Source organism: Mesocricetus auratus, unplaced genomic scaffold (assembly GCF_017639785.1).
Source record: "Mesocricetus auratus isolate SY011 unplaced genomic scaffold, BCM_Maur_2.0 contig_5028_pilon_obj, whole genome shotgun sequence".
Classification (NCBI taxonomy): Eukaryota; Metazoa; Chordata; class Mammalia; order Rodentia; family Cricetidae; genus Mesocricetus; species Mesocricetus auratus.
This window is the reverse complement of record NW_024430760.1, coordinates 2,192-25,040: the sequence shown is the minus strand read 5'-3', so window position 1 is coordinate 25,040 and position 22,849 is coordinate 2,192. Positions and strand designations below refer to the sequence as shown.

The following is a 22,849-nucleotide window of genomic DNA, read 5'->3' as shown; positions in this document are numbered from 1 at the left end:
CCTCCATTAACCTAGGATAATCAGGAATTCATAATGTTGACCAGGCATTCCTTATACTCAAAGAGATTACCATGCCTCACTCTCCTGAGTGCTAGCATAAAATATGTGGGTAAGCTGAATCCCAAAAGGTTTAATCATTGTTTGCAAATGAATATGGAGTCACAACTTTGTGTGTGAAACTGCACCTGAGAATATAGGCCTGGACCACTTAGTGCTACACTTTAGAGGAAATTTCATCTTGAAAGGCTGATCAGTGTTGTGGCCTTATAATTAACACCAATGCATTAAATGGGTCTCGAAGTTTGGGACGTTGTTTGCTTCTACACTCCATGGTTGTTCAATAGGGCAGTTTGGTCCTGGCAGTGGAGAAAATGATCAGAAGAGGAGAGTCGGCCTGCACTAAGTATTTAGTAGCTCCAAATCCTGCCTGGACTAACAGTTAAACCTGGCTCAAAGGGAAACCAAGCAATCCAGCAACGACAGAAACAGGGTCCTCATATGTCTCTATGAGTAACTGTATGGGAAACAAAACTAGATTTATTTTTATTTTACACTATTTACTTATTTACGTTTATTATTCATCTTAAGATCTGATTGGAAACGCACACATAATGATATGTGGCCTCTAGTCATCATTGGCTGAATGTTCCACATATCGTTCCATTTGGAGGCCTTTAAAATGAATTGCCAGATCCTTGAAACATTACAGAACTAGACCCATTTAACATCTCTACAAACAAGTTGGTTGAGTAGGTCCTAATTGCCTCAGATGTGCAGAAAAGATGATCAGGTGTTTTTTAATCTAGCCTTGAATAGAGAGAAGCCCTGTAGAATGCATTGCTTACACATAACCCTGTCTCAAAATGAAAAACAACAACAAATACAGACACAGACATACACAAACGGAATGCCTTTTTCCCAACTATACTTGACCTGATGGGACCTATAGTAGGCAAAGTTTATTATGTGAGGTGTTTAGCACTCTAAAGAAACCACGAAAACTCATGGTTCATCAAATTGGACTTAAGTCAAACATTTACTTTGTTCACTCATCTGTGTACTATCTCAGGAAACTAGACAGGAGTTCAAGAAACAGTTTTGTAATACAACATGGTCTGAAAGATGAGGAATATGTTAATATAGAATGGAATTTTTCAAATGAAATGTAAGAACAAGCAATGTTAACAGGGTGTGGTGACACACACACCTTTAATCCCACCACTAGGCAGGCAGAGGCAGGAGGATCTCTGGTTTGGACCACTGCCTATTAAACAATGAGAGTTACAGAACAGCCAGAAATACACTGAGAAATATTACCTTATAACACAAAGAATAAAATCAATTACAAAATTAAACTTGCTATATATGTTGGTACACGACATTTTTCCATTCATTCAGGAGGCAGAGGCAGGAGGATACCTTTGAGATTGTAAACAACCTGATCTACACGGAGAGGTCCAGGTCAGACAGGCATGTAAAAAGTGGCCTATCCTTGAAACTCAAAGAAACAAAGAAACAAACCATAAAATACTCGCTGGAAAACTACATGCCTGACTTCAAGAAAACAAACTGCACAATACTATACGAGAAACTACATGAATTATTTCTTGAAACTTACTCTTCAACAAAGTATGAGAAATTCCAGCATAATCTCATGAAAACTAATTATGAAACACTATGAAAAATTACATGCATAATTTCACAAACTAACTTTACACCACTCTATGAGAAACTACCTACGTAACTTCATGAAAACTAACTTTACAACACCTGCTGAGCACCTACATGCAAAACTTCACGGAAAGAAACTATAGTACGCTCTATGAGAAACAACATGCATTACATCTTCAAAACTAATTATACAACAAAAACTTCTTCTGTAACTTCATGAAAACTTACTATACAACAGTGTGAGAAACTGCATGCATAACCATGAAAACTAACTATACAGCACTCTATGAGAAACTACATGCGTAATTTCATAAAAACTAACTATAAAACACTCACTGGCAAACTACATGCCTAACATCAAGAAAACTAACTGAACAATACTCTTTGAGAAACTACTTGAATTACTTCTTGAAAACTAACTATACAAAACTATATGAGAAACTACATGCATAACTTCAAGAAACCTAATTATACTACAGTCTATGAGAAACGTTGTGCATAACATAATGGAAACTATACAATACTCTATGAGATACTATGTGCAAAACTGATTGAAAGCTAACTATACAACACTCCCTGAGAAGAATACATACAAAACTTCACGAAAACTAGCTTTACAACACTATATGAGAATGTACATTCATAACTTCATGAAAAGTAACTACCCAACTCTCTATGAGAAACTACATGCATCACCTCATAAAAACTAACTATACAACACTTCCTGAGAAACTCCTTCATGAAACCTAAATATACAACAGTATATGAGAAACTACCTGCTTAACTTCTAGAAAACTGACTAAACAACACTCTGTGAGTAACTACATCTACAACTTCATGAAAACTAACTTTACAACTATAATAATCTTTATGCGGAACTTCATGAAATCGAACTATAGTACACACTATGAGAAACTAGGTGTGAAAACTCCTGAAAACTAACTATACAACACTGTATGAGAAACTCCAAGCATAATTTCATGAAAACTAATTATAAAACACTCTATGAGAAAGTACGTACCTTCATGCAAGAGTTCACAAAAAATAACCCTACAACATTCTCTGAGTACCTACAGGAAAACTTCACGAAAACTAACTATAGAAACACTCTATGAGAAACCACACACATAACATTATGAAAAGTAACTTTACAACAGACACTGAGCACCTGCATACATAACTTCAGGAAACTTAACCATAAAACACTCTATGAGAAACTACATGCATAACAACATGAAATATAACTATACAACACTCTATGAGAAACTACATATATATAATTTATGGTGTCCTAGAATCCTCTGGCTGCTACAGTCATTGCCCCTGTTACCCAGGATTTCTATGTGTAATTTCTTTCCCATTGCTGTCCAAACTCTGTTACCACTTAGAATCCCAACATCAGGTGACAAAAGCAAGCAGTTCCCAGAAAATTCATTGTAAGCCTTGGCAACATGATTTAATCACAGTTTCAAAAAAAAGGAAATTATCTGAGTGCTTTGGTGGCATGTGCCTATAACCGTTACATTCAGGGAGGGGAAGGGAGGAGCTCTAGGATCTTCAGCACAGCTCCTCTGTCGAAAAGGGAACATAAAACTTCGGGCATAGCACATTTCAGTTGGCAGTCAAGCACAAGCTTGACTGAGCTGCTGAACTCTATGCACCAACACCAGCATGGGACCTGTGGTCCTTAGGACACAGGAGGACCCATTACCATATTACCTCAGATTCTGCAATATCCTGGCCCTTTTATGCAAGGCCAACTCTTCCATGATATTCCAATGGTTCTCATTATAGTGATATGTGGGACTGGGTATGGTGAGGATTTATCATCATGTCTATGAAAGTGAGTCATTCTTTTTTTTTTTACTCAAAAACATTGGATGTTTATTTGTGAGTGTACATGCATGTTTTTATATGTTCAGTACATGTATGTGCAAGTACATGTTCACATGCACATGCATGTGTACAGAGACCAGTGTTGAGCCATTTACTATATTTTTAAGTTTTTTTTAAATTTTATTTTCAGTTTAAATTTAGATAAGAAACGAGGTTGCTTCACAAGTCAGTTCCAGGTCCTTCTCCCATTCCCTCCCCTCCTCCCGTGCCCTCCCCCCAACCCACTCCCCCCGTTATCCCCTCATTTCCCCAGGGAGGGTAAGGCCCTCCATGGGGGTGTGCATAGTCTGTCATTTCATATAGGGTAGGGCCTAGACCCTTCCCCAAGAGTTCAGGGTGAGAGTGCAACTCACATTGTTCTATGGGAGTCCAAAGTCCTTTTGTATACTTGGGATGGGTACTGATCTGCTGCCCAAGGCTCAATAGATTCCCTAGGCCTCCTCAATGACACCCAGATTCAGGGCGTCTTGATCAGTCCCATGCTGGATTCCCAGGCTGATGCCTGGGATTCAAGAGTTAACCTTTGTCTGGTCAGCTGTTTCTGGGGTTAAACCAGCCCAGTCTTAATCCCTTTGATCATCAGTCCTCCCTCTCTGTTACTGGCTTTCTTGAGTTCAGCTCAGTACTTAACCGAGGGAGTCTGCCTCTTCTTCGATCAGCCACTGAATGAAGTTTCTGTTTCCCAGACTCTCTGGCCATAGGATTGTAGGCTGGCACTCCCCAGATCTATGTCTAAAATCCATATATGAGATAGTACATGCCATTTTTCTCTTTTTGTGACTGGGTTACCTCACTCAGGATGGTTTCTTCTAGTGTCATCCATTTGCCTGCGAATCTCATGATTCCATTATTTATTTCTGCTGAATAGTACTCCATTGTGTAGATGTACCACATTTTCTCTATCCACTCTTCAGGTGAGGGACATCTAGTTTGCTTCCAAGTTCTGGATATTACAAATAAAGCTGCTATGAACATAGTGGAACAGACATCTTGTTGTATGAATGGGCATCTTTTGGATATATGCCTAAGAGTGGAGTTGCTGGGTCTTGTGGTAGGTTTATTCCCATATTTTCTGAGGAATCTCCATACTGATTTCCAAAGTGGCTGAACCAGTTGGCACTCCCACCAGCAATGGAGGAGTGTCCCCCTTTCACCACATCCTCTCCAGCATAAATTGTCATTGGTGTTTTTTATTTTAGCCATTCTGACAGGAGTGAGATGGTATCTGAGAGTTGTTTTGATTTGCATTTCCCGGATGGCTAAGGATGTTGAGCACTTTCTCAAGTGCCTCTCAGCCATTTTAGACTCCTCTATTGAAAACTCTCTATTTAGTTCTGCAGCCCGCTTTTTAATAGGGTCCTTTGGTGTTTTGGAGACTTGCTTCTTGAGTTCTTTGTAAATTTTGGAGATCAACCCTCTGTCAGATGTGGGATTAGTGAATATTTTTTCCCATTCTGTGGGCTGCCTTTTTGTCTTGCTGACTGTGTCGTTTGCCTTACAGAGCCTTCTCAGTTTCAGGAGGTCCCATTTATTAATTGTTGATCTCACTGTCTGTGCTAGTGGTGTTATGTTCAGGAAGCTGTCTCCTGTACCAATTCGTTCAAGGGTACCACCCACTTTCTCTTCTAAGACGTTCAGTGTGGCTGGATTTATGTTGAGGTCTTTGATCCATTTGGACTTAAGTTTTGTGCATGGCGATAAACATGGATCGATCCGCATTCTTCTACATGCCAGTCTCCAATTATGCCAGCACCATTTGTTGAAGATGCTTTCTTTATTCCATTGTATATTTTTAGCTTCTTTGTCAAAGATCAGATGTTCGTACGTGTGTGGGTTAATACCCGGATTTTCAATTCGATTCCATTGGTCTCCCTGTCTATTTTTGTGCCAATACCAAGCTGTTTTCAGGACTATATCTCTATAATAGAGCTTGAGGTCAGGGATGGTGATGTCTCCGGACGTTGCCTTGTTGAACAGGGTTGTTTTGGCTATCCTGGGTCTTTTGTTTCTCCATACAAAATTGATTATTGTTCTTTCAAGGTCTGTGAAGAATTGTGCTGGGATTTTAATGGGGATTGCATTGAATCTGTAGATTGCTTTTGGCAGGATTGCCATTTTTACTACATTGATCCTACCTATCTAAGAGCATGGGAGATCTTTCCATTTTCTGAGGGCTTCTTTAATTTCTTTCTTTAAAGATTCAAAGTTCTTACGATACAGGTCTTTCACTTGTTTGGTTAGCGTTACCCCAAGGTATTTTATGTTGTTTGTGGCAATTGTAAAGGGTGATGTTTCTCTGATTTCTCTTTCAGCCCTTTTATCATCTGTATATAGTAGGGCTACTGATTTCCTTGAGTTGATCTTGTAGCCTGCCGAAAGTGAGCCATTCTTGATGGAGTCTTAGGCAAAGCTCCTCAGGAGATGTACCTGAGCTTTGAGCATCCTTTGGGCCTCAAGCTGCAGGTGATGTGGGAACTGGAGCTTGGGTTGAGGCTGCACCTGTTGCCTCAGTTATGGCTTCAACAGCTAAGGGTTTGCAGTTGCTGCTGCTGTGGGCGTTGTCCATCTACAACCTCTTCTTGTGGAGAAAGCAGTGAACCCTCACAAGCCTGATCAACATGAGGGAAAGTTTCCAAGCTGGAAATGAGTAGTTAATAGGATTCTCAGACTCTGAACTGGCAGAAGCATTGATAGATAGGCTTCCTCTGATTGTTCAGGCTGAGAGGTACTCTGGAGTCAGGATGTAACTCCAAGTCTAAGTCCGTCAATTTGTCCAGATCCTCAAAAATCCATTATCAGAGTTGCTCGGAAGTTCAGTATAAGGATCTTGCATCACTTTTCCTTGGGGTTCAACTCTGGGGTGAACTGGATGCAGCTTCCACTAAAGCTAACTGCTGGGTCAGTCTGGGTTTCACCTAGTGTTCTGACCATAGTCTACAACTCTAGCTGTGGTTTGAGCATCTAGTAGGTCCTCATTTGGACTACACTTTGCACCCTTCCTCCATGATCACCATGGGGGAAAGTTTCTAGACTAGAGTTCAGTTTGAGAAAACAAACTCCAGAGTATCTGCGTGGAGATATGAACTCTACATTGTTAGAGGTAATAACATATAGGTGACCACAGAAATGGGTTGACCTGAAAACTTCTTTAGAGTTGCCATTTATCTTTGGCCATCCTTCTGGAATATTCTGGAGATTGTTCCATTTGTACTTAGAACATTCATTGTTTAAACTAATCTAGAAAGATAATAAAAGATGTTATAGAAAGACCTGTGTACATAGGTTGAAGAGTCCCCCCCCAACTGTTGAAAAATTTACTAAGCTGTCCATCCTCAGACAAGAGCAGCTGCACTTAAAGATAGACATCCTCCCCTGGTGTTCATCAAGGACTTGAAAATATTTCCCAGACCTTAGTCCTCAAGGACTTGGGAGAATTCCCCAGATCTCAAGGTTCCAGGCTGGTCACAAAGTTCAGCCAGGACACAGACGTTGCCTAAGACACGTAAGGGGCCAGTCATCCACACAGCCACTAGCATGCATGTTTGCATGAAGGTCTGGCATCAATGTCCAAACTCCCCTTGTATCCCCACCACCTGTTTGCAGTTTCAGGTTTTAAAAACTCCCTGTAACTTCTGCTCAGGGTTCACTCCTTCCCAAGGCTACTGAACCCCGGTGCACTGGCTTACTAAAAATCCTCTTGCGTTTTGCAATGAACTTCAGCTCCCTGGTGGTTTTTGGGGTGAGGGTTCTGAGAGAAAGACTTAAGGGTCTTTCAAGTTGAGCATGATGGATGGAAATCTTGGTTCTGGCAACTACTCCCAAACACACACAGATGTGTGGGGCTGTACATACATGAAGTAGGTAGGTCAGTGGGATGGGTGTGACATGATACAACAAGGCTAGAGAATCTCCAGTTAGCATATGAAAATATGGCTCCATGGTGGTCCCCATGTTGACACAGAATAACTGGGTCCAGCCATGCATACACAAAGGTTCATCTTTCACAAATGTCCCAAGCTGCATTAAACATTGAGGAATCCCTAAGGCTGTAGGAGTCTCATTAATGTACTGGGACCATGACTGATCTGACTGCTGCAGAGAGGGACAAGACAGAGACAAACCTGGATCTCATAGTAATTAAGGTTAATTCCCCATTTTGATTCACACCTGGATACAAGCCCAGACCAAATATTCTATGAGCAGAGGTTTTTGTTGTTTGAGTACACAATCCGTTCCTTCCATTACTGTTGTGGAGCTTCAGAGTGAAAATGTTGGTCATCATATTCATGTGATGACACCATAGGTCCTAGGGTACCCACATAACCAGAACTCACTGAGGACCTTAAGGTGACTAGGATTCAATTATCAGGTTCCCAGTGCTGGGGGAACTGAATGAATTGAGACACGGGTTTGCTGATGGTCATGGGACATGTATAGACCTTGGGTGCTTTGGGGACAGTGTACCCATAGAGATTGATACATTGGCTTTCCTGGATGAAGTAGGGGGCATTGAGACATTTGGAGAATAAGGTAGTTACATAGAATAGTTGCTTTTGAACCTTTGAATGCACTGGAATTCCTGAGTGGACTATGGTGTCACTTCAGACTTACCTTCCTGGTAGGATCTGGAGTCATCTGAAAACCTAATATGCATATGAATGCAGTAGGAATCTGTTTGCATATGGGGCTTACTTTATGTGGATTTGTTGGATCTTTCTCTTTAAGATAAATTGATTTAGCCAGGCATTGGTCCCACATGCCTTTAATCCCAGCCCTAGGGAGGCAGAGGCAGGCAGATCTCTGTGAGTTTGAGGCCACTTAGTTCCAAGACAGCATCCAAAGCCACAGAGAAACTTCTTGAAAAAACAACAACAAGATTTATTTATTCATGTATACAGTGTTCTGTCTTCATGTATCCCACAGGCCAGAAGAGGGCACCAGATCTCCTTACAGATGGTTGTAAGCAATCATATACTTGTTGGGAATTGAAGTCAGGACCTATGGAAGAACGGTTAGTGTTCTTAGCCACTAAGCCATCTCTCCAGCCCCAGATTTGCTGGCTCTATTAGGAAATCCCTAGGCACTGGTGGACATGGATGCACATTGGAGAATCTAGTTGTTGGGAAATGGATAGAATAGCTCCACAATCCACAGATTATACTCAACGAACATTAGCAAGATTGTTTCAGACTTCCTATGCAGTAGGGATGACACTAGTGCCCCATCTTTCTCTCTACCTGTCATTCTGTTTCCCGAGGCTCTAAACAGTGGAATAAACATACTAACAACTCCTATGTGAATACAAGTTTGTCAGTCCAGGAAGGCTGGCAATAGAAAAGAAGCTCACCCAGAGTATAAAAATCCAAAATGTCTTTTCATTTTCTGGTGTTTCTGTCACCAATTAAAGATTGAAGGGAAGCTGGGTGATGTTGGCCCAGGCCTTTAATCCCAGCACTCGGGAGACAGAGGCAGTTGGATCTGTGAGTTTGAGGCCAGCCTGGTCTACAGAGTGCCAGGACAGGCTCCAAAGCTACCCAGAGAAACCCTGTCTTGAAAAAAAAAACAAACAAAAGGATTGTAGGGAACCTGTGGTGGGCAATCTGAGGTGTCCCCAACCTATGTCTCATCAATGTAATCCACCATATAAAAAAGCTGAGAAACAAAAATCACCTGATCACCACACTAGATGCTGAAAAAGCCTTTGACAAAATCCAACATCCCTTCATGATAAAGGTCTTGGAGAGATCTGGCATAACAGCAACATACCTAAACATGAAAAAGCTATATACAGCAAACTAACAGCCATTTTATTTTTCTCTGATTTCTTTCTCAGCACTTTTATCATCTGTATGTAGTAGGGCCATTGATTTTCTTGATTATTTCCTGGCATCTACTCCTCCTGGGGGAGTTTGCTTATTTGTGTTCTAGAGCTTTCAGGTGTGCTGTTAACTCTCTAGTATAACTATTCTCCAGTTTCTTCATGTGGGCTATAAGTGCTATGAACTTTCCCCATAGCACTGCTTTCAAAGTGTCCCATAGTTTTGGGTATGTTGTGTTTTCATTCTCATTGAATTCTAGGAAGTCTTTGATTTCTTTTTTTTATTTTAATTTTAAATAGCTTGTTTTACATGTCAATCCCAGTTCCCTCTTCCTCTCCTCCTCCCCCACCTCCCATCACCCCCCCAGCCTCCCACCCTATTGTCAATTCCTTCCATATAGGGGATATCTAGAGTCTGTCATTTCACTCAGGGGAGGCTCCAGGCGCTCCCCTAAGAGTCCAGGCTGAGAGAGCATCCCTCTTTGTGCTATGGACACACTATGTTTGTTTGTATTCCAGGGAAAACACTGATCCACTGCTCAGGGCCCCATAGGTTGCCCAGGCCTCCTCACTGACACTCACATTCGGGGGTCTGGATCAGTCCCATGCTTGCCTCCCAGCTGTGGGTCTAGGGTCCAAGAACTCTCCCCTGTTCAGATCAGTTGTCTCTGCTGGTTTTGCCAGCCCATTCTTTGCCAATTTGCTCATCCCTCCTCTCTCTCTGTCACTGGGTTCCTTGGGTTCAGTTCAGTGTTTAACTGTGGGTGTTTGCCTCTGTTTCCATCAGTCACTGGATGAAGGTTCCCGGATGGTTATCGACATCAAGTTCATTATCAGGAATGGGCATTCGAGGTGGTCTCTCCACACCTTCAACAAAGTGGCAGGGTACAAGGTAAACTCAAAAAGATCAGTGGCTCTAATATATACAAATGAAGAAGTGACTGAGAAAGAAATCAGAGAAACATCACCATTTACAATAGCCATAAACAGCCTCAAATATCTGGGGATAATGTTAACCAAGGAAGTGAACGACCTGTATATCAAGAACTTTGAGTCTTTAAAGAAAGAAATCAAAGAGGACACCAGAAAATGGAAAGACCTCCCATGCTCTTGGATTGGTAGGATCAACATAATAAAAATGTCAATCTTGCCAAAAGCAGTCTACAGATTCAATGCAATCCCTATCAAAATTCCAGCATAATTGTTCAAGGACCTGGAAAGAACATTAATCAACTTTATATGGAAAAACAAAAGGCCCAGGACAGCCAAAACAACCCTATACAATAAAGGAACTTCAGGAGGCCTCACCATTCGTGATTTCAAGCTCTATTATAGAGCTATTGTCTTGAAAACAGCTTTGTATTGGCACAAAAATAGGCAGGTAGAACAATGGAACTGAGTTGAAAACCCTGATTTTAACCCACACACCTATGAACACTTGATGTTTGAAAAAGTAGCTAAAACTATACAATGGAAAAAAGAAAACATCTTCAACAAATGGTGCTGGCATAACAGGGTAGTGGTATGCAGAAGACTGCAGATAGAACCATGTTTATCACCTTGTACAAAACGTAAGTCCAAATGGATCAAAGACCTCAACATAAATCCAGCCACACTGAAACTTTCAGAAGAGAAAGTGGTATATCCTCTTCAACGGGTTGTTACAGGAGACCACTTCCTGAACATAACACCAGTGGCACAGACACTGAGATCGACAATTAACAAATGGGACCTCCTGAAACAAAAAAGCTTCTGTAAGGCAAAGGACACAGTCAACAAGACAGAAAGGCAGTCCACAGAATGGGAAAAGATAGTCACTGACCCCATATCTGACAGAGGGCTAATCTCCAAAATTTACAAAGAACTCAAGAAGCAAGTCTCCAAAATACCAAAGGATCCAATCAAAAGGTGGGGTACAGAACTAAATAGAGAATTCTTAATAGAGGAGGCTAAAATGGCTAAAGATACACCTAAGAAAGTGCTCAACATCCTTAGCCATCAGAGAAATGCAAATCAAAACAACATTGAGATACCATCTTACTCTTGTTAGAATGGCTAAAATCAAAAACACTGAAGACAATCTATGCTGGAGAGGATGTGGAGAGAGGGGAACACTCCTCCACTGCTGGTGGGAGTGCCAACTCGTACAGCCTCTTTGGAAATCAGTATGGAGTTTCCTCAGGAAAATGGGAATTAATCTACCACACGACCCAGCAATTCCACTCTTAGGCATATATCCAAAGGAGGCAAATTCATACAAAAAGGGTATCTGCTCCACTATGTTCATAGCAGCATTATTTGTAATAGCCAGAACCTGGAAGCAACCTAGATGCCCGTCAAATGAACAGTGGATAGAGAAAATGTTGTACATTTACAAAATGGAGTATTATTCAGCAGAAAAAAATAATGTAATCTTGAAATTCACAGGTAAATGGATAGCAATGGAGGAAACCATCCTGAGTGAGGTTACCCAGTCACAAAAAGACAAACATGGTATATACTCACTCATATATGGATTTTAAACATGGATCAGGAGAGTGCCAGTCTGTACTTCCACTGACACAGAGTCTGGGAACCTAAAAGATATGCATAGTACCCAAGAGAAGAGGAATGAGGCAAGATCCTCTGAATATATGGGGAAAACGGTGAGGGGTGGGGAGAGTGGGAGCCGGGAATAAGAGAGGGGGAGAAGAGGAAGAGACAGTAGGTCATGGGGGAACAGGAACATTGAATAGGGTGGTAGAATAGGGGAAAGAGGGAATCATAGGTTAGAAGACAGATCAGGCACCATTGTGAACTCTAGTGATTTCTTTTTTTATTTCTTCTTTGACTCAGGAATGTTGCAGTTGAACATTATTCAATTTCCATGGGTTTGTAGGTTTTCTGCAATTTGTGTTGTTGAATTCTAACTTTAAAGCATGGTGGTCTGATAAGATGCATGGAGTTATTCCAATTTTTTTGAAGCTGCTGAGGTTGGATATGGTGCCAAGTATGTGGTCGATTTTTGAGAAGGTTCCATGTGGTGGTGAGAAGAAAGTTTATTCTTTTTTATGTGCATGAAATGTTCTATAGATGTCTGTTAATCCCAGTTGGGTCATTATGTCTATTAGACCCTTTGCTTCTTTGTTGAGTTTCTGTCTGGTATTCCTGTCTAGTGATGAGAGTGGTGTGTTGAAATCTCCCACTATAACTGTGTGGGGCTTTATATGTCATTTAAGTTTTAGTAATATTTGTTTTACGAATGTGGATGCCTTTGTATTTGGGGCATAGATGTTCAGGATAGACACTTCATCTTGGTGGATTTCGCCTGTGATGAGTATGTAATGACCTCCTTCATCTCTTTTGATTGATTTTATTTTAAAGTCTAATTTGTTAGATATTAGGATTGCTACCCCTGCTTGTTTCTTGGGTCCATTTGATTGGAAATTTTTTCCCAACCTTTAACTCTCAGGTAATGTCTGTCTTTGAGGTTGAGGTGTGTTTCTTGTATGCAGCAGAAAGATGGTTTCTGTCTTTGAATCCATTCTGCTAGCCTGTGTCTTTTTATGGGTGAGTTAAGGCCATTAATGTTGAGAGATATTAATGACCATTGATTGGTCATTCTTCTTTGATTTGGAATGGTTGTTGGTGGTGGAATTATGTGTGGAATTTCACCCCTTTATTCTTTTGGCTGTTGGTAGAGAGGGATTCTCTAATGCCTATGTTTTTCTGGTTGTAGTTAACTTCCTTGGGTTGGAGTTTCCCTTCAAAAACTGTCTGTAGGGCTGGGTTAGTGGATACGTATTGCTTGAATCTAGTTTTGTCATGGAATATCTTGTTTTCTCCATCTATAGTGATTGAGAGCTTTGCCGGGTATAGTAGTCTGGGCTGGCATCCATGGTCTCTTAGTGTTGGTAGAGTATCTATCCAGGACCTTCTGGCTTTCAGAGTTTCCATGGAGATGTCAGGTGTAATTCTGATAGGTTTGACTTTATATGTTACTTGGCATTTTTCCTTAGCTGCTCTTAATATTCTTTCTTTATTCTGTATATTTGGGGTCTTGATTAGTATGTGGCGAGGGGACTTTTTTGTGGTCCACTCTATTTGGTGTTATTTAAGCTTCTTGTGCCTTCATTGGCATGTCTTCCTTAAGGTTGGGAAAGTTTTCTTCTATGATTTTGTTGAATATGTTTTCTGACCCTTTGAGGTGGTTTTCTTCTCCTTCTTCTATACCTATTATCTAGGTTTGGTCTTTTCACAGTGTCCCATATTTCCTGGATGTTTTGTGTTAAGGATTTGTTGGACTTAATATTTTCTTTGGTTGATGACTCCATTTCTCCTAGTGTATCTTCAACTCCTGAGATTCTCTCTTACCTCTCTTGTATTCTGTTGGTAAAGCTTGTATCGATAGTACCTGACCATTTCCCCAGTTTTTCTATTTCCAGCATTCCTTCAGACTGTGTTCTTTTATTATCTACATGTCAGCTTTCAACCCTTGCACTGTTTGAAATGATTCTTGTAATTTTGGTTTCCTGTTCTCCTCCCTTTCTTGCATTTGCTGGATTTTTCCTTTGTTTTATCTTCCATTTATTTAATGGAATTTCTCATATCCTCTTTGAGGGCCTCTATCATTTTCTTGAAGTTGTTTTTAAGGTCATTCCCTTCTGCTTCATCTTCATTGGGGCATTCAGGTCTTGCTATTGTAGAATCTCTGTCATGTTTGTGTTTCTGTTGCTGAGTGTGTTCTTATATTGTCTCTTTCGTATCAGTTCTTCCAGTGTGTGTTTGAAAGAGCCTCTTCCTCTCCTGGTGGTTTGGTGACTAGGCTTCCCTTTCAGTGGATGCAAGCAAATGCAATACTCTCTGGCCTCTTCTCTCTGTCCTCTGTCCTTTGCCCTGAGTGTGGGTAGAATTTACTGGCTCTCTTTGCAGGCTCCTGATCACTTGGTCATCAGGGGGTGAGTCAACCTGGCTGTGGTCCCCAGGCCAGGAAATCGGAGAGAGGGTGAGGCAGAGCAATTCCCCCAAATTGCCTGGTCCCACATGTGGAGAAGACCAGGAATCTTGGGTGTGTATGTTCCTTTCTGGAGGGGACCCTCAGTGGTGGTTCCCAGGCACTGAAATGCAGGTCCAGAAACAAGCCCCAAATTACCGTGTCCCATGGGTTGAGAAGACAACCAGGAATCTGGTGTGTGTAGGGTCCTGCAGGGAGTGGAGGCTCAATGGCAGTCCCCAGCCAGTCCCCAGTTAATGGAATGCCAGCCGAGAAACAGTCCCTCAATTGCCTGGTTCCTTGGGTGGAGAAGACCAGGAATCTGGGTGTAGGCTCCCCTGGGAGGTGAGACTCAATGGCAGTCCCCATTCAGTCCCCAGGCACTGGAACACAGGCCCAGATACAGGCCATGATTTACCTGATCCCATGGATGGAGAAGAAGCTGTTTGCTTTCTATTAGTTGCTTTTTTTCCTTTTGCTTCTTTTCTGCAAAAATGCACTTAGTCATCTCTCAAGACACAAGAATACTTTTTAAGTGGGCATTTAAAAAATTACAACTTGGAATGCATGTTTGAGAGAGTCCCTTGCAGGCCCATATCAAACTGATGAGTCTTGAATTTCTGATCCTCTGGTTTCCACTGCCTGACTCCAGGGATTACAGTCACGCTATGCTACACACTTGGACATGGGATTTAGAGGAATGGAGCTGGGTCTGACCTGAATACCTTCTCCCTGAGAACTGGTTTGCAAAGTATTGACAGGTACCATGCAAGCTGCCGAGGGAGAAAAGCAGTCAACAGTCCTACTCAGTAGTGAAATCTCAGTAGTGAAATCACTGATCTTAGCAATGCTTAGCTTTTAAATACTCATTCCTGTAACACAGTTCTCACTCATGGGTTCTGGCCTTTTGGGGGGGTCAAATGACAATTTGATGGGGGTCAACTAAGACCATCAGAAAACAAAGGTATTTATGTTATAATTCAGGACAGCAGCAAATTGACACTTATGAAGCAGCAACAAAATGAATTTTATGGTTGGGGTTCTCCAAAACATGAGAAATGGTAACAGTATTGCAGCATTAGGAAGGCTGAGAACTACTGTTCCAGATGGAAACCTTGTATCCTGAGGGAAACTCATGGCAGAGAATGTGAAATGTGAAGTGAGACAACAGGATGCCCACCGGGAATTAGAAAGGGAGGTGACCAGAGTGGGGGTGCATGACTTTCATGACAATATGAAGACCATTTCTGTTGAGTTTGAGGCTTTCCTGCCTGACATATCCTATTCCTTGGCAGCCAGAGCTATACAGTGAGAACTGTATACATACATGCTCCCTGGAAGCAGCAGGAAATACCTGAGAACCAGGAAAGTACACTGTTGTGGAATATTTAACTATGTAAAGATGTCTTCCACAGGTTTAAGTATCCAGTTCCAGGCATGTCAGAGACGTACAGTGAGACCCTATCTCACAAAACAAGGGGGAGAGGAATGGAAGAGTTGGGTATTTGAAGGAGAGGTGAAAGTTCCAAGCCTATAGGTAATGTCCTTGAGCTCAGTAAACAGATGTCTCAATAGCTCCTTAAGTTGCTGAAACTGACCAGATTCACTATGGTCACTCACTCCCCAAGCACATAGGAGAAGCAAGGACCACTCAGAGACATCCAAACCAGCCAAGATTCCTAGAAGAAGTTGGAACCACCTGAGTCACCAAAAGGACACTGTTGCAGAATATTTTTTAATATGTAAAGATATGTGGTAGTTTTATTTGTCTGCCTTGGGCACTTATTTCATCAGTCTAATAAAAAGCTGAACAGCCAATAGCAAGGGAGGAGGTATAGCTAGGACTTCTGGGCAGGGAGAATATGTAGTAGTAGGAACTTAGGCTCTGAAGAATGAAGAAAAACACATTTCAGAAGTGGAGGAAATGCGGAAGTTAAAAAAGCCCCAAAAGCAAAACACGGATGAACAGAGACAGGTTAATTGAAAAGAGTTGTTGGGACAAGCATAAGCTAAAGCCAAGCATTCATAATTAATAATAAGTCTGCGTGTCTTTATCTGTGAGCTGATTGGTCGCACAAAGAAAATTGCAGCTACAGGACATTCTCCAACTTGTCATGAACTACCTGTGGGCTATGCAGTGTGCTCCATGTTTTCAGCTGTCATGAGCTAGGCTTAGGCAACATAACTATCTTTGGGATTTGAGTGATTTGTGCTCCTCTAAAAAAACCTTTCACCCATACTTTGATGCATATTCCCAAGAGAAATCATTGTCAAATCAACCTAGCCTTTGGTGATTCCTGTACTTTAGTCATCTCCCCCTACCTAGGGTGAGGAAACATTTGTTCACATCTCCTCAGGAATAGTTGTCACATAACACAATCATGGCAGACATCCCTATGGATGCAACTGTGACTCTTAAATCTCAGGTGAACCAAACAGTCATAATTGGATGTAAGGTCTGGGAAATAGGAGGGAATTGTTGCCTGGGTACTGTAAACCTAACCATTGACCTGAAGCTGCTGAGTTCATGAACCCTAGGAGAATGAATTGCTGCCACTTTCCTAAACCAGTAGAATGACTAACTGCAATTTAAATCTTTATACTCACCAGAAAATTTAGCAATTACCTCTCAAACATTTTGAAACAAATAGAGACCACTCCAGAAAAAGTCAACCATTCAAAATACAGATATGAAGTAATCGTATAGTATCCAGCCACAACTGACCCATCTATAACACAAGTCCTGCTCCCAGGGTCTAGGGAGCATTGCAGCCTGAGACCATTAGTGAATGCCACAGTGTTCAAAATGTAGATAAAACGGGACCATGGAGTGGCCATCTCAATAAATATGTAACACACATTTAAAACAGAATTGAATTTAATGGCACATTTCTGTCATTAATAAAATTCAGCAAAATACAATATACTACACACAATAAAAACCAGCCAAGAGACACTGCATGAATGGTCCCTGGAAGTGCTCCTGCATGCTGGGTAATCATGTACCGCAGACCTGGGTGACTTGAAAATTCACCTCGACTACTGGAGCCCCAAGGGGCGGCCTGGGAAAATCAACATCAGCAGCGCAGTGGCGGGAACCACAGCCCGGCGACCCTGGAACCTCCCAGGGTCTGCTGACATTCAGGGATGTGATTGTGGACTGCTCAAACGAGGAGTGGCAATGCCTGAACTCTGCTCAGAGGGCTTTGTACATTGTTGTGATGTTGGAGAATTACATCAACATGGTCTATAAAGCCATTGCATAAGTGACCCTGTCCATCAGCATGTGAAGACTGAAAAGGAGTCTTGTCAGTGCAGTCAGCTTGGCAAAGTGCTTCATGACCCCTCCTCATGTGCACTTTATACAACAAGTGAAACTACAGAAACCTCTAATAACTACACATGCAGGAGTCACAGGGATGCCTCTGTTGACTCATCAAACCCAGACAGACATGAAAGCATGCACACTGGAGAAGAACATTGCCAATGTCAAGACTGTGAGAAATCTTTACATTTGTGTTCCAGCATTACTCAAGATCAGAGGGTCTACACTGCAAAGAAAGAGCACAGGCAGGGAGAATATGATGACTATTTCACCTCTTTATGCAGTGTTTTGAAACGACCAATCTGCAGTGGAGAGAAACAACACCAGTGCGAGAAATGCTTCAATAGTGCCTCAAGCAGAATACATACTGGCAAGAAACCCTACAAGTGCAACATTTAGACAAATCCTTTATCCAGTGCTCAAATCTTAAAGTACATCACAGAATTCACACTGGAGAGAAGCCTTACAAATTTGAGGGCTCACTGATCACCCAGACCTGCTCACCTGTGCAGCAGAACAAAGAGACCTGGAAGATGAAGAGGGAGGAGACAGAAGCTAAGGATGCTGTCTATTCAGCAAGGCATGTATTGTTCCAGAAAGAGAAACTCAAAGAAGAGAAACAAGAAATGGCTGATTCTCCAGGACATGTCTCCCAGGGTCTACTGACATTAAGGGATGTGACTGTGAACATCTCCCAGGAGGAGTGGCAATGCCTGGACTCTGCTCAGAGGACTTTGTATATCCATGTGCTGTTGGAGAATTACAATAACCTTGTTTCTGTGGAGAATTACTACAAATGTGATCTGTCCAATATGATCAGCAAGAAAATCACCTAGTTCTAGTCACTTAACTGCTGGTCCTAGTGATCCAAGACCTTATTTACATGGTTTCCAAATAAAAGTGGAACATTAATGTCCAAAGGTTAACAATGAATGGAGCAGAGCTATAAAAGCAGCCAATAACCACATGAAGGAGGTTAAGAGTATTAACAAAAGCCAGGACTTCACCGTGAATCCTCAGTACTAAAAAGGTAACAACCCACAACCACTCGTATAAAGATACCTTTTTACTATGCCACCTCTAATTTTTATAGCAATGTCTTCTCAAGAACCAAACAGTTCTTAGAAATAGTCTCTGGGTGAGTGGGCCTCGATAAAGCACACTTGGGAAATAATACGTTATCTAGGGAGATGTTGATTTTCTAGAGGCCATAAACCAAGAAGTGGTCAGGAAATGCAGGTTGCTGTGAGCATCATCTCCATGTAGGGCGTTGCCTGTGGCTGCAGCCTTCACCTTTGGTGGTAGCTTGAAGCTGCAGCTGAATCTGCTAGCAATAGAGGTACAAGAGCTTTGGCTCATACTGGATTTTATCACTAGAGCAGACTCTGCTGTGTCTTGAAATGTTACTGACTGAACTGGTTCTGTAGCTTTTCTTGATAGAAATGGACCAGTGGTTCCTGTAGTAGGTTCTTGGCCAACTAGTCCCATATGCTGAATTTCCCCCAGAGCCTGATCAAGATGAGGGAATCGCTGAGGCAATTATTAGAGGTGCTGGTTTCAGGAAGATAGCTAACTACTGATAGGCCTGATCACTCAGGACTATCAGTGACAGGGACATTGATGGAGACATGAACACTTGTTCTCATGCACTGACAGCTGACTTCTCCTCCTTGATTCCATGGCAATTTGAGATGTTCTTGTGGATGTTCCTAAATCACACCTGGTAGAAAATAGGGAAAGCGGCATCGCACACTGCTCTGTGCCCAGATGTGATGCTTCCAGGCTGTGGTTGAGTTGGGGAATGGAGCCCAAATGGATTTGCCTGGAGACTTGGACTCTACATTGGCAGAGACAAGGACAGATATGTTACCATGGCGATTGTTTGACCGAGAAGCAGCTTTAGAGTTTCTCTGGCTGCCCTTCTTGAATAATCTGTGATTTCTTCAGTTTGTACCTTGCACAATGGTTCTTAAACCAGTTCTGGAAAGACAAAGAAGATGTCAGAAGAAGACTGGTATGCCTAGTTGAACATGCTGTATGGAAAACGTCTCTAGCAACTACCCATATAAACACAGATGTCTGAGGCTACAAAAGGCAGGAAGGTAGAATGCTTTATGATCTGACACAAAAGTACTAGGGAATCCTTAGCTAGGGTGTCTGGGGTTTTACAAGGGTCCCTTATGTCTGGGTCCCTGAGACCCTGCCAAGAAGATAATGTAGCTCCATAATGGTACCCAGATTGAAAAAGAATAACCAGGCCCATCCATGGATACACATAGGTCCACTATCCACAATTGTCCCATGCTGCTCCAAGCACTGAGGAATCACTAAGGGTATGGGACTCTGATAATTGTACAGGTACCACAGCTAGTTTTGCTTAGTGAGAAAGGGACAAGAGCAATACAGACCTTGATCTCTTGCTCCATTAGTGCCAGTCCTTTGCATTGATCAAAGCTTGGGTTCATGCATTGATCAAAATGTTCTTGGAGGAGTAGCTTTTGCTCCTTGGTGTACACAGTGCATTCCTTCCATTGCTTCTTTGGAACTGCATTGCAAACTTTCTTTTCACCATATTGATAGGAAGGAAACATAGAGCCTAAGGAACCCGTGCAAGCAGAATTCACTGAGGAGCTTGAGAGCATCTGGTGATTAGGGTGTGTTGACCTGGTTCCCAATGTTGGGCTACCTTGATGTACTGGGAGTCTTGGTTCTGGTGATAGTACTGAGGCCAATTGTGGACATAGGCTGCTTTCTAGATCTAAGAGCCATTTGAAAGCTGTTTGTAGTAGCTCTTCTTGAAGAAATACAGGGCTTTGTGATTTTTGAAGACTCTGTTTGCTTATATGGGATGGATGATTTGGGGGGCTTGGTTGCATTGGAACTCCTGAGTGCATTAGGGGACTTTGAGACATATGCAGACTTGATTTCCTTGCAGGATCATCAGGCATCTGGAAACCTGTTTCCAAGTGTGCATTTGAAGACACTTGTAAATCTGGATGCAACTGGGGCCTTAAGTTTCTTGAATTGACTGGATCTTTCTGGAGAACTGGTGGATGCAGAAGCATACTTGGGTGTGATCCTACTGAAGTGCTGTACTCTACTGGGCAACCTAGGAGGAAGAAAATAGAAGAGTTCCATAATCCTCAGGTTTCACTCAAGTCTTCCCAGCATTTGCAAATTTGTTCCAAACTTCCTGTGCACCAGGGATAATACCTAACACTTTCTCTCTGCCTGTCATACTGTTTCCTCAGGCTCTAAGTTTTATAAACAGTGGAATAAACATACAAACAGCTCTTGTGTTAATAAGACTGTCAGCCCAGGAAGGCTGGTAATGAAGAGGAAACTCACCCAGATTATAGACATCCCAGGCCTTCTGTTCTTTTCTTGGTACACTCTGTCTTTAACCAAGGAGAAAGGGACCATGGGGCACAAAATCACAGGTGTATCTACCTAAAGTTCATCGTTAACACAGAAGCCTTTTGGCCAGTTCACTCTGGATGTCAGCAGTCTCTCCCATAATGACTAGTTTCTCCCAAGTGAGGGAAGCTCTACTTCAAAAACTTGACCTTAAAATGTCTTCTCTATCCATCCCTACCAGTCTCTTCACCCATTATCCTCTCATATCCAGCAGACCCTCCCACATTGTGGCCCCAGCCCTGAGGATCCACTTGAGGACTTCTTTTTATATTGGGCAGAAAACTAAATGCCAGACTCCTAAGGAACTTAAAAACTAACAGGACCTTGGCCACAACAAGGGACTGGTGCCCTCTTTGGACTGCCGTCCAGGAGTAAACTGGCCTCCCCTTGCTGCTGTCCTGATCAGGAGGTTTGACTCTTCTTAGCTTGCTTCCCAGGGTTCTTCTGCTTTCCTCCCTATTGCTGTCATTCCTTTTTTCTTTCTCCCTACCTTGCTTTCCTACTTTCTCTTGTTAGGTCTCTTATTTTTCCTTGCTTGCTGGCTAGCTTATTGCTTTCCTACTTTCTTCCTTCCTTTATTTTTATTTGTTTAACCGACACATGTGCTCTCTATATAGCACCTGTTGGCTCATTTCTCTCTCTAAAGATTAGGCTGAATTCAAACTCAGAGATTCCACATTCTCTCTAACTTTGTGATGATATTGGAAACCCCATATTGATAGTGGAGAGAGTGATCAGCCTTACATCTTCCCTTCTTGTTTGTCACACGTTCAGCAATGGAGACAACACCCAGTCATTTTACCGGAGTCATCCAGAGCCTCACTCTGGTCCCACAATTATATGATTTACCAAGTACACAGAGTTGCCCCCAATCTCCTGCCAAGTGTTAAAGGCATAAGCCTGATGGTGGCTTAGTACATGTTCACAGATTAGTCCTAGGCTAAATGGGTTTTCAGTAGACAGGGTTGTTCTCTTTGTGTCAGGAACTAAATGGAATTTAATCAGTACCAAAGAAACCTCAGTTTGCTTCCCAATGTCCTGCCACCCAGACCTGTATAAATAGATAACATCCATCTGACCCTTTGCTTGTTCAGGAAGTCTGTCTCAGGGACGGCCTCTATATAGTGGGCCAAGTTCCAGGAAGCTTTCTGGATAGCTACCAGTGATTTAATTTACATTCTAAATTGAATGCAATTTTAACCAAGCAGGCTCAGGTGAAGCCCACTGACAGAGGGTTTTGAAAGATACAGGTTTCAACACCCAACACTGGGTGATAGAAAAAGAAATAACAGGAAACAGATTGAAAAACGTTATTACATGTCTTTTGTTTTGTATATATATTTGGTCACAAGCTTATCAGGGCCCACATGTGGAGATAAACAGAAAACATGTGGGAAATGAATTTGTCATTCTACCATGTGAAGCCTAGAAATAAAACTCAGGTACTCAAGATTGGTACCAAGGGCTTTGTATGTGCCATCTCCCAAACTTCAGAGCCCTTGAAGGGTGTCATCTCCAGAAATTGAGGAGGCTGACACTGGTCTTCTTATTTGAACTACAGACTTAAAAGTCACATGGCCTGTTCTTTACAATTAATAGCCAGATCCTGTATTCAGTAGTTAAGGCCCATAATAATGCTTACACACACCAGGTTGGTACAATATGCTTGTATTGCCCAAAGTGGAGAAAGGAGGATGAGGAATTGAAGGCCAGCGCTGACTACATGGCAGCTTCAAAGACAGCCTGGGTT

The 22,849-nt window shown here is 42.0% G+C and overlaps 1 protein-coding gene across 2 annotated transcripts; it reads right to left on the bottom strand.

Moving 5' to 3' along the window:
• Positions 1-18,539: 18,539 nt before the first annotated feature.
• On the bottom strand, positions 18,540-22,247 carry LOC110339322. 2 transcript variants are annotated; one of them, XM_040740912.1, is made up of 3 exons: positions 22,179-22,247; positions 20,091-20,791; positions 18,540-19,662 (listed from the first exon to the last, which is right to left on the bottom strand). In XM_040740912.1, exons 2-3 carry the CDS (start codon positions 20,745-20,747, stop codon positions 19,582-19,584), a joined length of 738 nt encoding a protein of 245 aa, XP_040596846.1. In that variant the 5' UTR covers positions 20,748-20,791; positions 22,179-22,247; the 3' UTR covers positions 18,540-19,581. The 2 variants fall into 2 exon arrangements, with proteins under 2 accessions (XP_040596846.1, XP_040596845.1); XM_040740911.1 differs by lacking the exon at positions 22,179-22,247 and adding an exon at positions 21,031-21,539.
• Between the last annotated feature and the right edge of the window lie 602 nt (positions 22,248-22,849).

Coding starts and splice junctions, on each gene's coding strand:
- LOC110339322 (XM_040740912.1), bottom strand. CDS start 20,747: ATGCTTCTGCATCCACCAGTTCTCCAGAAAGATCCAGTCAATTCAAGA. Junction 19,663..20,090: donor TAATGGAGCAAGAGATCAAG/GTCTGTATTGCT, acceptor TTGTCTTTCCAG/AACTGGTTTAAGAACCATTG.